Consider the following 16,607-nt stretch of genomic DNA (forward strand, 5'->3'; position numbering starts at 1 on the left):
ATCCACCACAAAATGAACCAAAAAAAAGCTGTAAAACCAAAGATAGGAGTAAAGATGAATAAACAAACTCTAAGCTTTCCAAAGTGCTAATGAATGTTTCAGTGGCCAAACACCGCACCAGAGCTGAGGCTATGAAGGCATGGCTAGCTCCTCTGCTTGCTGCTCTCAGTCCCCTGTGGGCACAACAGCATTTCTCTGCAGGTGACTGTCTCTACCGTCAGTCCCCCCGCCTCAGAAACACTTACCTCCTATAGCACATATTTCTACTTAGTTCTCTTCTCCTGGCATAACACATGAACAGGAATCAAGGAAAAGCTCTGCTCCCACTATGTCTTTCCTAAACTGTCATACATTGTCAGCAACACTTTCACAGCTGCTTACCAGAGCCCTCTGAAATGCAAGAGCCCACAGACCACTCTCAGAGGCCTGGGTAGTGACTTTCACAATGGAGCTGGGGAAGGAAAAGTAAGGGCAGAGCAGATGACTTAAATCTGCAAGAGGAGGAGTGAAGGGCCAGGCCTCTAGAAGGGTCAAGATAAGAAGGTGAAAAAGAGGGAGAGAGAAAGCATGTCTCAGGATAGATGGAAAAGGAAAGCAGACGTTGAAATGACTCTAGAAACGGAGAGAAAACAAAACTGAATTTCAGCAGCCACCTCAGACTTGTTGGGAAAATGTTTAGCTATGTTGCAAATAGTAGTTAACAGGACCAAATACGTTTCCAGTGTGACACAATACAAGGACTGAATTTGGTGCCCTGGGTTCGCCAACATCAGTCTGCACCAAACACGGAAGTCTCCCACCAGAGCAGGACTGTGCACAGTGGCACAGAGGAGCTGTGCCAGCACACCTTGCACCTCTGCAGCAAAAGTGGGATGGGTGGCCCAAAGCCAAGCAGAACACAATCTAAGCACTGCTGAACTGCCAGGAACTGGTGTCCATAAGATGGGCATCTGTTGCTAACTCCCACAGGATTTTAATGCTGTAACAAAGGCCTTGTGGAAATCAGATAGTGCTAGAGCTAGGAGTGCAGCAGGAGATTAGAGGTCAGCTGAGAAGGGGAAGATGAGGGAAGCACGTGACAGAAATCAATAAAGATAAGAGGCATGGAATGGGGAGGCCTATAGTTGAAAAATTAGGCAAACGGTTTTCCTTTCTACTCACGCCTTACAAGAAGACCATGAAAAGACAGGTCAATATAAACAAATTAGGACTACTGTTTTTTCTTAATAATAAATCTAAAGATTTTTTCAAAGATTCAGTTAAGTTATAAACATTTCTGCCGCCAGAAAGGGGGTGGAACATTGGTATTTGTTCTGAACCTGTGCAGAGCATTCTTTAGTCAGTCTACATTTAGGGTTAAAACATACTAAAATAAGCAAGAATCTTTTGTAATTTGCCTCTGATCAAGTAAAGGTTACCATCAAGTAAAGGTTTCAAACATGCAGATAAGAATGACAAATTTAGAGACATCACTCTGAGCATTAATAATTTTTGCTTCCATTTTATTTTAAAATGATTTTATATTCTGATCAATTTCAATGAGACTGAAGGAAATACATGCTTAATAAGCTGGTTAAAATGGCATTGAAGTCATTTAAAAATTATTTTTAAACTCTATATACTTAAAAGATATTTTTTTTAATCAACAAAGCACAATATATTAAAATCTAGCTTCCAGATATGAATATACTTCAGAGGAGAGATAAAATACGTATCATAAAAAATACAAGACTTTCTAGAATAGTGATTATATAAAAGATTCTTTCACTAGTGAACATGAATGCACTTTTTTTACTCTGTAGAGAGTTTTCATTAAGTTACAACAAAAATGCATAAAACCAGTCTTTGAACAAAATCAATGATTAATGAAGAACTGTCAATAAACCTTCTATTCTAATTAAAACAGAATATGAGAGAACTTTTGAAGAAATCAGATTCAAGGTGAAAGCATGCAACATGAAAAAAGAAGTAAAAGAAAACAAGGTAAAAACCAAGGTAAAAGCTAAGTCAGAACACAAGAATCTGCAGCAGGAATGTTGTTCTCCTGCATTAGATTCTGACTAATTCAGAAGGACCAACTGAAAAAGCACAGTGTCTTGGATGAAGTTGATTTCATGAAACGATCCAGTGTCAACACCTTTATGAAGGAAATAAAAACATCAAAATAGAAAGAATGGGTTGGGAAGAAAAAATGCCTGCAGTGGATGCTGGGGGGGTGGGGAGAAAGTGTAAACCAAAAGGACTTAAGGAGTTACAAAACATGTTCCAGAAGTACACTAATAGTAAAGGAAAAGTATTGATCTGCTTGCTCAATAGAAGGAAATCTGTTGTCAGATAACACATAAGTCCAAAAGCAGTTGATTTTTTATTTATTTATTTATTTATTGCAGTCTTCATTAAACAGATAAGCAGCAGAGAGATGGCTAGAATCCCTAGTGGCACAGTTATAGTGTAAAATTTCAGCCTGAAAAAATGAAAAGAATGGATGAGAAAATTTATGTCAACTAGGTAATTTCAAATTGGCTGCCTTTGGAGAATTACATGCAGGAAATCTGAAAAGTTTGATGAACCAAAGACAGCTGCAGCCATCTCAGAACTATCAGCACTCATCTCTGAGAGTTCTCGCAGACTAAGCAGCAGAAGATAGAAAACTGGGAGAAGAACTGAAGCATTATAGACACGTCAGTCTAACTTGTCTTCCCAGAAAAAAAGTCAATTTGTAAACAGTTGGAAAAGAATGGGGAGCTGAATAACATGTGGTATACATTAATCAAGGACAAATCATGCCAAACTGATCTAATTTCCATCCAGCAATGTTAATGGATTGGAAAGAACCAGTAGATTTTCAGCTCTATTACTTTAGCAAAACTTCTGGTGTCAGCTCATATGATCTTCCTTCTACAAGAGCAGATTAAATTCTTACAAAATAGGCGCAAAGCCAGTTGGAAAATTCCATTTTAAAAGCAATTCCCACTGAAGCACTTCCCAGCAGACAGTCACACTAAAAGTCTGTTCTGAAAAGTGTTCTCAAAAACATATCATATATCTGATACTACTAGCGTGGGATGAAGCAGAATGTACACTGATTGATTTTGCAGGGAACTTCAGGATGGAGTGGACTGCACACTCACTGGAGAACAAGTTTATAAATTTGTTACAGTTTTGATACTGGCCTGAAAATATATGATGTTATTATGCAACACAGATAGTACTGACCACTTTTCTGAAGTAGGCATAACCTGCTATAGAAAGACAGAGTAGGGAACAAGTGTCTTTGCAGTAATTTCAAAGAAAAAAAAGGTTAATAACAGATATTAAACAGGGCTGATTAACCAATGCCATACTACTCTGAAAGTGACAAATACAGTATGAGGATGCAGTGGCTGATTAGATACATAATGCAGTTCTGCTTTAGTCAATCTAGATAAGACCTAAGCTAAAGCACTGTGTCTTGTCTGGATACGTAACTTCAAAAGCAACTAAACCAACTGAATTTAGAGAACAGCAATAAGAATAATGAGAAAGAACAACATAAACAAAAACAATCAAAGTTTTTCAGCTACAGAAAAGACAAGTCTTAGAGTGTGATAAAAAAAAAAAACAAACCCTTCAGATTTAAAAGGTCTTTAAAAAGAAAAAAGAACTGACCTAGTCCATTGCATAGAGATCAGAAAATAGAGTTCAAATTGCTGTGAGAAAGAATTCAGATTAGACATCAGTGAAGCTTTTCTAACAGCGATACTGGCACACGCTGGCAGGGAGGTATGGTTCCTCCACCTTTGGAGGCTTGAGATAATACACAGGGTGCCTGCCAGGAGTGAGAGGTACAGTTGTGCATGTGACTCATGGATGGACTAGATGATTTCCTAAAAATCTTTTACACACTGTGGCACTATGTAGTTTTTAAGCATACCTTTACATGTCTAAAAGTACTTCAGCTGCAAGGTGATGCTGAAAGAGATGATCAATAACGCAACCCCCAAGCAACTACACTGGTCTCAAGAAAGCAAGGCAGCCACTGAGGAACCACTTGGCTGCCCAAGCTGCAGCTTCCCAAAGATACTGCATTGAGCTTTGGTTGCATCAACTACAGGATGAAATGCAATAAATGGAACCATATGGTTTGGACTGGGTTTGGAATAGAAAGGCAAGTCATACTGTAAACAAAGAGAAGCATATTATCAATTAATTAATAGCAGATACAATGCTCCTATAAAAACTTACCATCAGAAAAATTGGATTTTGCAAGGAATCATATAATAATTATCACAACTTGGTTGAAGTCCAAGTTTTACAAGTTTTTACAATTTTGGATCGTCCATTAAGGGATAATTAGAAAGCACTAAGAAATAATGAGGGAGCTCTCCCCATATAACAGCAGAGTATAATGTGTTTAATTACCTTCTTCACACATTCTTGGATTCTTGAAGAAATAATGTGAGTGAAGCACATGTATCTGCTTGATCACATTTTCCAGGACTTCTGAATCAGGGGAAAAGTTATCAGGCGAAGACTTCTAATTTGCAAGCCAGTTACAATAGTTTAACAAATTACTGCCCATATTTTGGCCACAGTAGTGACAAGCTTTAGCTACTTCATGCCCTTTTCCAATTAGTGCCCTAGACAGTTTACTATGATCTGCTGTTGCCACTGTAAAGATGATGTAGATGGATCTGGAGGGTAGAGAACAGGGGGCTACAGGTGTCACAAGGGGGAAACAGAAAGAGAAAGCAAAATGCTTTTCAGTTTAATGCTGACAGACAATCTGTACATTTATGAATTCACATTCAAGCAAACCATTCATGAAGCCAATCATAGAAACTCTCTTTAAATTGGGTTGAGCAGAGGAAGTAAAAATCTTAGCTTGCAGTCCTCTGAAGATTCAAATATTTATGCATGAGGGCAATATCATAGATCTAAATAGCACTATTCCAATGTTTAACATTATGCACACATTTAACCTCTGGAGAAATGAGCCTTAGATTGCAAACTATAAGGCATGAGTTACCTTTATTTCTGTGCTTCTTACATCAATGAGCAAATCACATGTAAACAAATAAATAATACAGTGAATAACAACAATAGAGACCTAACATGACATCTGTATTGTTGTTTATATCTGCTGAATAAAATCCAAGGACATCTCATATAAAAATACCTTTTTCCATTCCCTTTAAATACCTGTAAAGAGATGTTTCTTCTGAGACTTTACATATGAATTAATACCTTACATTTGCAGCAACATGGATCTTATTACTCTCAAATGCTAAGGTAGGAAATGCGTATTGCAAAGAACAAAGAAGAAAGAAAATAAAAGTCAGTGAATCATGTTTCTTTCCCATGACCTCAGAATAGATCATCTTAAGCAGACAACAAGTTTCTGTATTTACTGGAGTGTGTGAGGTTACTAGGGTGATCAGATAAACCTGCACAGGACCGTTGATCCCTTATTTCCAACTGGGGCATTGAAAAGAACTGCAAGTGACATCTGTTTTACTGCTGGCTGGCGCAGGTTCCAGAGAAAACAAAGGACAAAAGCCACACAAGTTGAAAGGTGACAGCAGGAACAGCAACAGCAGCATCACTAAGACGTTTCCTTGTTTTACACCACTGGAAGTTAATGCTCTTGGTGATTTAGAGTCCAACCCAAACCCATTGAAATCATTGGGAAGTAACTTAATGGGTTTCAAGTCAGGCCCACAGCATTTGATTCTCTTTTGGCTTACTTCAGGAAGCAGAGCATCTTTAGCTCTTACCGGTCCCAACTGTCCTCTGGTGCCTGTAATTTAGAATGGTGCTTGACTATGGCTGTATGAGCATCCTGAAAGGCTAACAATGCCCCTCCTGATTTACCAGTGAAGAAATAAAATATACGAAAACCATTCCCACAACAGTGATGAAAGTACAGACAGTCAGTATGACAGAGCTGAAAGCTAATAGAAATCCCCACAGAACTCCTATGCAACAGTTTCCCCTTTTATTCTTTTCAATCTTTCTCAAGTCCGTATAATCCTTTTCAAAAAGTTGCCTATTTGGTAACGTTATCTATGTGAGCTACTTCACACCCAGAGTATAGATAAGAAATCCAAATATGGCTCTTTTCTAAAACAAACCAGTATTTCCACCAGTAGAGAGTAAACAGTCTATATATCAGGTATACAACTGAGCATACAATAACATAGCAATGAGAGTACATTCGCAGAAGGAAAGTAATCTTGGATACAGCACCCTAAGTCAGCTGTCTTATCTGCAGAAATAGTGCATCTGCGCAGACTGCATCAATGTCTGCTAATACGTTTTTGGTAAAACAATCCATGTGGAGAATGCAGCTTGCTGAAAAATATCAGAGAAGGAGCGGGTGAAAGATTCAGTGGTAAAAAGGTTGTTGGAAAAGCATTTTTGTCTCAGTCTTACAGAATATATAACTAACATTGTAGGAATTCTTGGAGTCAGCCTCTTCTGGATCTTGTGAGCAAACCTATGTATAACCTGCTGATACCCTGATCAGTGATAAGCCTTGGCACATGTGCCCAGCTCTGGACATTTCTGACAGATCCTCCTCAGCCCTGGAGAACTATTACCAGGCTGGAAACATTTTGGACACTATAGTATCTCTCCACAAAGGCATGTAGCAGCTGGAAAACCAACCTGAGCCCTCCGCTACCTACTCTCCACAAAACAGCATCCTTAATCAAAGGACAAAGTGCTTCCTCAGGTCTCATAACTGGAAAAATCCAAACCTGACAACCTCCTGCCATCTCTGTCATTGACTCAGCAACGCTTTGCGATTAGCAAAGGACAAATTACACAGAAAAAGCACTTGTTTCTTCCCTTCATTTATGTATACCTAACACTGTGAGAATTCAATTGACCTGTCAGTAGTTTCTAAACACTCTAAATCAGTATTACTGAAGCATCTTCAAGTTACCTATGCTCACAAAAGATGATCATACTTTCTTAAGAAACATATATAACAGTAAAAGTGGAAAGCAGAACAAAGTATGGATGGAGGAAAACAGACACAAAGATGTCTATAAAACCATGGAACCTCCACAGAAACAGGAAAATTGTTTCACATCATATGAGCTTCAAAAAATGACAGCAACTGTAATCTAAACACCCAGAGATTTAACTAAGTACAAGCTAACTAAACTAAACAGACTAGTATAAATTGTCAAGAATATTAGTTAAGACAGCTCAGTTTTATTCATTTTTAGAATTAATTGACTGTATGACCTCGAGCAAGTCACATAATTGCACTGTGTCTCACAGAAATGAATGCTAGTAATTTCTTTGTAAAATGCTTTGCATACTATCAGTAAACAGTCTACTCTCAAAATATTCAGAGTAATATTAAGTTTTAAAATCTACATTGTTTAAATGTAATCCAATCTAAAGATTAAGCTATATTTTAAAATCCATTCCAAATTTGCTTTTCTTTAGCAATCTAAATGTATTAATAGCATAAACAGGAAAATGTGTCCCTTTATATTCTCAAACACTATTAGTGCAGTAAATTTACTTTAGAAAGTTAAATTAAAATTGCATTATTTAGCACTTCTACAATGTTTCTTTGACAAACCATAAATGTCTATCCTCTTAGCACAAAATGATTCAGCCATTACCAAAAATGATACCTCACTGTGAATGTCAAAGAGAAAAAGAATATTGAAACAGACTATGACCAGTGCACACAAAAAAAAAAAAAAAAACAACCAGAACATGCCTAATGATCTCTTATTTTCCTGTCATTTTTCTACTTTCCTACTACAATGAAACAGCTGTTACAACTACACTGCATGCATTCAATAAAATGTCAGAAAATGTTAACACCACTGCGAGCATTCCTGATATTCTGGTAGAGGTGTGCTACAGTTGTCATAAGGAATCTCAATCCAGTATTGTTACAGGTTGCTCTGCTGCTCCATTTTATTAATCTATAGAAGAATAAATAATTTTTATCATCTGAGAACTACTGTTTTCTTATTATCTATGGCTTTAACAGTATGTTTACTTGAAATACATATTGAAAAACAAAACTATAATGCTGAAGATGAAAAAATAAATATTAGACAGCAAAATTAAGACTTGCCACTAATACATTCTTTAGATAAGCAATTCAAAAGTAAACCAAAGAGAAGCTAAAGATTGACGAGCTCTGGAGAATTTATTTCACTTGTTTCCAGACTCCTTTGTGACTTCTGCACACGCAAGCTCCAGAGCTCCCAGGAGCAATGCCTGTAGACAAATGTGGCTATATGGACTCACCTGTGCTTTGAGCAAACCCGTTATCAGAACTGCCCTATGAGAAATATGTGATGAAGTCTTAGGTGCAAAATTGGATAGAGTGTGAATTAAGGGGTGAAATTGCGACCCAGTTAAAACTTTCGGTGTAGTGAAAACAACACCCAAGTGAGCCAAGAGCCCTACTGTCATCTGAGTGATACCAGTTTATCATGTGACCGCAGATAGTTGTTCTGCCTCCAAGTGTTTCAACTTCTCCATCTGTAAAATGGGGATAGCAGAGTCTATTCACATCACTGACAAGTAATGAGAATGAGCAACTGAAAACACTAATGAATGTTGCAAGGAAAATCCTGGAAGTCAAGTGACTACAATTTCATCCTGAGTATTTTACAATGATTTTTAACAAAAAAGGGAAGTCATTGAAGTGACATGGGGCTCATGGGGTTTGAAGGTTACATCCTGAATTCCCTGGGGAGGGCAGCATCAGGATAACATCTCTGGCAAGAGGAGAAGGTATGTTAATTTAAACCTATTTTGTGTCTCTTCTGGTGATTCCAGGTTCCTTCGTCTCTCAGTTCAGGACAACGTACTGTGTGAACATATATGAAATATTGAAGGAGGGAAGCACAGCTGTGTCAGATTCCAACTGCTCTATCTACTCCTCCTTCTTCCTGTCATGCTTTTCAGAAATGAATTATTTATAAAAATGAAACTGAGAAGGAATAATCTAACAATATCCAATGCAACATCATCCATTATGCTACTTCACAGAAGGGAATCACATGATTTTTAATCATCTACATAGATCTTTTCCATCTACATAGAATATACTTTATAATACAAGTAAATGGCTGTTTGTGTAGCATATGAAAGTAAATAGAAGAAATCTCACAATAAATGCTATGCCAGAACACATTTTTAAAAAGCACAAACATTTTTCTTTCAGCCCAGTATTACTTCAACAGCTTGCAGTCTTCTGTCATAAACATAAAAACCATTCAATTCAAGCACTTCTATTTAATTTACCTATTTGTGCATCAGTGAAAAAGACAAGCATTCTGCACTTGGCAAATATCCACAAAACAATCTTCTTATCTTCCTCAAAACTTCTCTTCCTCCCTGACTTCAAAAACCTTGTCAAAGTCTACAGCGCTGATATGCTGAACCTGTTAACTGTCCTGCCCCATCTATATCAAACACTGTGCAGTTTATTGGGTGCTTTCATCTGAATACTGGATTTTATCTCCTTATGCTAACACCCTTCTTCCTAGCGGTTTTGACATCAGACAGCTTCTGTTCCTGCCTGGGACACACCAGCCCTCACAGCTCAGAACCAAGTCACAGGAGGCAACATGCATCTTCTGAGGACAACTCAGGAGCATCAAATCCCCCTTCCAACATCAAGAGACATGAGGATCCAATTATTCAGCAAAGAGAGCAACTGCCCAGCTTGCTGCCTTTTAAATCAACTTGTTCACATTTGTTTTTATTGTTTTGAATTTCAGGACACCTTCCCCAATAACCAGTTGGGCTCAGACACTTATAATCATAATGTGAGCATCTTCTGTTGCTAAATAGATCTCTACTGCAACGTGTGTGCTGGAGGAGGGGGGAGAGGGGAGGGAGAGCTCCAGAAATGCTCACAGAACAATGGAATAATTAATTTGGGACTGATACAGAGAGGTAAAATTACTCTACCTGACATTTTCCATAGCTAGCCACATCTCTTTACATCCCAATTCACCACAGTATGTTTCTGAAAGAAGTGACCCCCTTTTTACCTCTCACAGTATGTAGCTCAAGTTCTTTAAATTCTGTAATTTTAGGGATATCGCAGAACCAACCCTGTCCTCGTGAAATGGAAAGGGACCTATTGTGTGTGTTTTGTAATTTATTTCCTTTCTCCTATTTCTCCTTAACGTTACTGTTAATTTTCACATCAGTACTAAAAACATTGCTTCCATCAACTGAAATTCTGTCCCTACCACCTCTCAACTGCTCACCTCCTTTTTAAACATAAACTCTAAATCTTCTTTGGCTTAACCGACTCCTTAGAGAGGACCTCCGTAGGCTGTATAAAAGATAGCTACTTCTGCATTAGGTAAGTAAATCACAGCATGGAGATGAACAGTTAATGCTTACTGCTGCAAAGAAGTTTAATTACTGTAATCCAAACCAGCCTGGAGACACTGATCACACAGAATACTCACAGCTGATTTGTTTGTCTAAAATACCAAACATTTCTGAAAAAATGTATAAATATGCAGCTTCTCCATTACCATCAGTCTAAGAGACTACCTTGGGGAAAGGATAGTACATCCTCCCCAGAAGAACTTCTGGAACAGTAAAGGCCAATAGATATTGTTGCAGATTGCTTTGTATCTGTAGTGCCACAAGGTGATGCAGCACTTTCCAGGCAGTAGTCCATGCTCTCCACCCCAAACTTCACAGCAGAAAAGCCAAACAAAAGGCAGTCTTTCAAGAACACTGACTGTAACACTGAAGAAATCAAACAGAGGGAGTAGCATTAAGGCAGCCTCCTGGTTTCCTTCTCCCTTCTCACTTCCCAGCTTGGACTGGCTATCCCAGGAAGACAGGAGAGCCACTCTGCTATCCAGAGAGGCCCAGGACCACTGTGGAGCAGCAGATGGACATTTACAGCAGAAGAAATGTATCAAAACTTACTTCTACAGATTTTTTTTTTTTTTAACAGTACTATTTTTTGTAACATTTCACTATAATCTGCAGAAGCGCACTACCATAAGCGTTCAAGAGGCGTCTGGATGAGGAGCTGTGAGATATGGTTTAGTAGCTTGTGGTAGCAGTGGTAATGAGAAGACGGTTGGACTAGACTTATAGGTCTAGTTTCCAACCTTGTGATTCTATGATTTGATGAGTGCGAACTGAAATGGAGGGGGGAATCAAGGGGAGGAGACAGAGAAAGGGGAAAAAAAAAAAAGACGACAAAGGAAAAATAAAGAAGGAAGGATGAGTCTGCTTTATCTTGTGGACCCCTAGAGTTTTGCCAGGCTAGATGAGGAACCTCGTGCAGCTAGTGACAAAAGGCTTTTCCTGGGCCCATTTCCCACACTCATTTGGAACAGGTGCCAGAATCCAGCAGTTAGCAGACCACAGTCCCTGAATACAATTAAGACAACCCAAGAAGAGGGAGAGGAAGGAGAGAGGAACAACTGTTTGCCTGTTTCTGCACGAGTATTACAGCTGTAACAGGAATACATCATACAAATGTATGTTTAGGTGCTTGAGACTGAAATCATACAGATTTGTGGGTGACTCTGCAGTGAGCTGCAACAGCACTGCAAGAAGGTCTGATGAAAAGTTGCCCGGTCTGCTACTCCTCTGCCCCCTCCAGCAGCTGAAGGTGACTGCAGGTTTGGGCTAGAGAGATTCTCACAGCCCACAGCTGACAAGCCCAGCAATGCTTCGTGCAGAGGTTAGATATTTAACACCCCAGATAGTTCACAGCAGCCTGAAGCAAGACTGCTGTGTTTCACCCCTGGTCAGGAAGTTAAATTTCAGCTAGAAAAGCAGAAAATTAAGCTCAGAAAATAAGGTTAATGTTCTTCTGACAGTTCTGCTCTCTTACCATAAGGTCTGCTCCCACCATGGCTTACTGCCCAGTCACCCATTTCTGCTTCTTTGCCTGAGGACACTGTGGGGCCCTCAGGTGGACTGAATTAATTAATGGGTTCAGATGAGAAGTAACCAGCTGAACCACTGTGCAAAATGCTACAGTAAGAGTGTGGCAAGAGAGATATTCCTTTAAGGCCCCTCAGATTTAGGCATTTGAAGTCAGTCACCTTAAACAGTGAGAATGAACAAAGCAGTACTGAGAAGTTTACAAAGACTTAACCATAGTGCTCCCCCATTAAGTTACTGGCTCCTTCTCCATCCAGTTTATATTTAAGGTTATTATACAAATTATTTATATGTGCTTATTTCCTAAGATGAAAAGAAATGTGACTGGGTAACCCTAATTAGCACCAATGTAATAACTTGTAATGAAGTATGCTTTTTCCCCCCCTCCTCATTTTTACTTCAGAACCTAAATTATGTATTCTTTTCATTTCTCTGTTAGCCAACTCAGCAATATGTATTTGTATTTCCTCAATAACTGCGATCTTTAATTTTAAGACAGCTGCAGATAAAGCACACAGAGATCAAACATTCACACTCTTGTGCCAAGTTTTCTTCCAGAAGGAAATTTACAAAAAGAATAAATAATGAAAAATCATAGATCTTTAAATACCCAAACTGCACTTGCCTCTAACGTCACTGGAAATTCCAGTCCAATTACATTTTCATCTCTTTTGTAGCTATCTGACATTTTTGCCTCAGCTTTTCCCATTCCAAATGGCTGTAATTGAGCTCCATAGTTTTGGTGGTGTTGTCAGAACAACAGAATGTTCCTGGCTTACATCTAGGCCACACTAAGAAAAAACAAAAGTCACTGGACAGCTTGCTTTTCCACACTGTTTATTAACCTCTCAAATTTTTGTCATCTGTACATAGCTAAAGAAAAGATGTTGCTAAGTCAGACACATTGATTACTTCAGAACTATATTCGACTTTGTAGAATTCCAATTTCCTGCATGCACTGTAGGACAAGAAGTCAAAGTGCTCTCAGAGATGAAATGAGTAACTAAATGGAATCTGATTTTAAGATCCTTGACCTAATTCGTCTGCCAAACTTGAAAAAATAATTATAAGATTCAAAAAAATTCACTTTGCTGTTTCAAATATAAGTGCCAAATGCTACTTGTATACGCTTGACTTGCCTGAAGACATGAACCTTGAAAAGGACCTTTTTTTTTTTTCCACTGTAATTACCCACTCTTTCTGCCTTTCAACTGCAAGAGATAAATGGAGCATATGTGCATGTTTTTACGGGTTGGGACAGAATCACAGAAAAGACACAGCCAAAGAACAAGAGTCATTAAATGTGACTCCACAGTACATATTGTCAGACTGCCCTTGCCAGCACTGGCAGGTAAAGCTATATGCTATGTTGCTGCACACAACTTAAAGTAAGACTGATTTTCATATCCAAATAATTTTCCACAGCTGCTTCACTCAAATGAATGTTCTACAATTTCTAGCATCTTCTTGAAATTTCTTATTTTTCTTTTATTCATTATATTTATCTAAACTACGACAACAGTACTCATTCAATTAGGCAACAGTGGGAAAATGCACTTTATTCCCACAAAGAGGAAACATCTCAGTATCCAAACTGCTTTCCCTAGATCGCCCCAAGCACCTCTGCAATCTAGTTCTGGGGAGGTTACACAGGGAGCAGTCAAGTATTTGCTTACTGCTCTTACTCAGCATTCCTAGTCTAACAAATGGAAACTCTGAAGCAGATTCCTTTCAAGTAACAAAATCAATAAAGAAATATGTATCACTTAGTTTTTCATTTGTCTGTTGATTTCCAAACTTCTTCCTCCCACTCCCAGTGTGTTCCAGGACGATCACATCAAGGACTGATAACAGAAGAAAAAAAATCAGAAATAATAAAAATCAGTTAAAATGTAGGTACACGTGAAAGTTGCGTGCTTTACAAGGTTCTGAAGCAACCAGCACCTTTCTGCCTGACAGTCAGTCCATCTTTTCTGTGGCTGCAAGCAGCTTGGAGCAGTGCCGCTTTGTATCACAGCAGCCAGTACAGATAAGAATTAAATGGGATTAGGATACAAACAAATTGCTACAAAGACTGACGTGGAAAACAAACAATAAGAGGAGTGGGAGCACAAAAATAACAGTTGCTTGAGGGGACTCTTGTCTCAGACAAACGCAGAGTACATCTCTGCATTCAAGATAAAACTACATTCAAGAAAAAACTATTTCTTCAGGACCTGAAGGTTGAAAAATTCTACCCTTTGCTGTAAAAGCTAAGTCTTGCCTTTCTCATCAATCTCACTATCGTTGTAGAACACTCTATTTGTCCCTCATACTGTCCTGAGTCACAACAATGAGAAGTCCTCCTTTCAGAAGTAGGGATCATATTTTGTTTCTTTCAAATTCATGGAAGGCTTCAAGGAACAGGGATCCTTGAACAGGATCAAGAATGTTATGTAGTGAAATTAAGTTATTTTGATGTATACATTGGTAGATAAGCAGCAGTTTGAACCAAGGACTCCCTTTTTGGTTATATTTCCCCCTACGATATTATTCCTTCTGGTATGATAAAAGATCAAAGGAGAATCACTGATCACAACTACAAATTCCATTTTGAGATGACTCTGGCTAGCTCTCTCTTGGTCAGACTGAAGTTTTATTATATGATTATTAATTATATGATTAGAGTAAGTAGGTTCCAATAGAAACTGCTCTTATGGTCTCCAGAATTCAGGAGAGACAATGAAATCACAGACCACAGATATTTACAGATCATCAGACAGCTGCATTGGATATAAGAAGATTAAGTGGTGCAAGCATTTCTTTGAGTCATTGCTATTCACACTGTTGTCTGGAAGGAAGGCCTACAGCTGTACATCATCTTCACATGGCTAGAACTAGGGACAATGACGTCCCCAAAATTTCCCTTTTTGTTCTGCAAAATTTATCTTATGCAAAACTTACTTTTGTAAACCTGCAGCCCTCCTAACAATTCTGTTTACATTAAAGAGCTCTGATGACATATAGACCTTCACATTTTTCATGATGAAGTTCATCACTAACATATGAAAAGTATATTTGTCACAGACTCCTACTCACATCACACTTCTGTCTTTGTTATATCTCCTGCCATATGCTGTCACCATGTGACTCATGGCCAGGAACTATATGCACAGCCTCTGCACTAGCCAAATTGTTACAGGCTGTGATGATGATTGAACCCTAAGCACCTCTACTCTACTCAACGCAAAATTAAGAACAGACCTCTAAGCATATTACCTTCACATAAGAGTAACCAGTAGTTAGGACTCCATGAAGACATTATTTAGAAATAGTTGCGTAGAGTGCTTTTATGCAACCACTTTAGAACAGAAAATGATTTTTTTTTTTAATCCATTTTACTGGACAACAGACTCTGGCATAGAACCCAGGCGAGGTTAGGAATTAATGTATGCTTATTACTGGACAGTTATATAAAACATTCACACAGAAAACAACTCTTCTACAACAGGTTTTATGTAAATGTTAGAATGACAGGATATTCATTTGGAAGTGGTAACTTCTCTATCTAAAAACTCACCGCTAGCTTTTCTGCTTTCTCTTTCCTTAATTTCCTCGTAGGCTCTGAATTTCATTAGCATGTGAAAAATTTCCCTTAGTATTCTGCTATCAAACTTCACATCTGATAGTCTACTGAACATGTTAAAAGATAAGCTTTCTTCTCAGTCATCTGGGAAAAGAAAATTGAACTATAGGGAAATCAGAAGTGAAATTATTGTGGTTTTTGCTAGAGTAGCTAATTAGGTGGGTGAACATGGTTATTACTTGTATCTTGCATGGGCTCTTCAAGGCTGCATCTAGTGAATTGTGTTGTCATCTTCACAAACAATATACTTCAAAATGCCCGGAGATACATTTAAGTGCTTGAAAATTGAAATAAGCAAATATTCATTTGCCTGGTAATGTTGAAAATGTCAGTATTTTGGGAATTAACACTTAGATTATGTCCTTCTCTGTCAGCTGAAAGATCTCTTAAGTATGCTTTTATAAAATGCAGTTAGAGTTTGTAAAATACTAAATTATACTTTCACAATCACTCCAGTTATTTAAATGCATAACAATCAGTGTGGCATCTAAGCCTTATTGAAAGTTCAGTAAGGAAAACTGATCTACATTTTTTGATGTCAAAATTAATCAGGGAAGAAGATGGGTAAAAAGGTAACTTCCAGATGAGTTACTGCAGATCCTACAGAAAGAAGGTTTGCTTTACAAAATATCTTCAAATAAATCATTTTCAATAAGCTTCCAGTCTAAAGGATTTCAAGCAATTACATCAAAAACACAAAGGAGACTTTCCAGCCTGTAAACTTAGCAGACTTGGTTTGTGTGTTAAATATTGCCTGAATATTACTTCATGCACTAGAGGGAGCTCCTGCAATTCTTTATCACAATAGAAACGTAAAGACAGCACAGGGGAGGTAATAGCAACAAAGATAAGAAAATTCAGAAAAAAATATATATATTCCTCGCCTGAGGTCAAGACTAAGTTGTGCTAATGCATACAATTAATCTCCTTATATCTTATGTGTTTAGTATGCCTTCTTCAGGATACGAAGAAGCGTTTTCTTTAAGGATGTAGGCTTTAACACAAAGGATACAAATTTCTGCAGGTTATTTATTCAAAGCAATCATAGAGATTAAGTTGTATTAAAAAGAAAACT

General features: G+C 38.0%; 1 protein-coding gene across 1 annotated transcript in view; it reads right to left on the bottom strand.

Annotated features, from left to right (window-relative positions):
• Nucleotides 1-12,712: 12,712 nt before the first annotated feature.
• Nucleotides 12,713-16,607, bottom strand: part of LOC116216844 (rap guanine nucleotide exchange factor 4-like) — a 58,960-nt gene continuing 55,065 nt past the window's right edge. The window contains exon 5 of the mRNA XM_031554302.1: nt 12,713-13,751. Within this exon, the coding sequence (XP_031410162.1) occupies nt 13,740-13,751 (12 nt within the window). The 3' untranslated portion in view covers nt 12,713-13,739. The remainder of the gene's footprint in view (nt 13,752-16,607) is intronic.

The sequence above is a fragment of the Meleagris gallopavo genome, chromosome 7, assembly GCF_000146605.3.
Source record: "Meleagris gallopavo isolate NT-WF06-2002-E0010 breed Aviagen turkey brand Nicholas breeding stock chromosome 7, Turkey_5.1, whole genome shotgun sequence".
Classification (NCBI taxonomy): domain Eukaryota; kingdom Metazoa; phylum Chordata; class Aves; order Galliformes; family Phasianidae; genus Meleagris; species Meleagris gallopavo.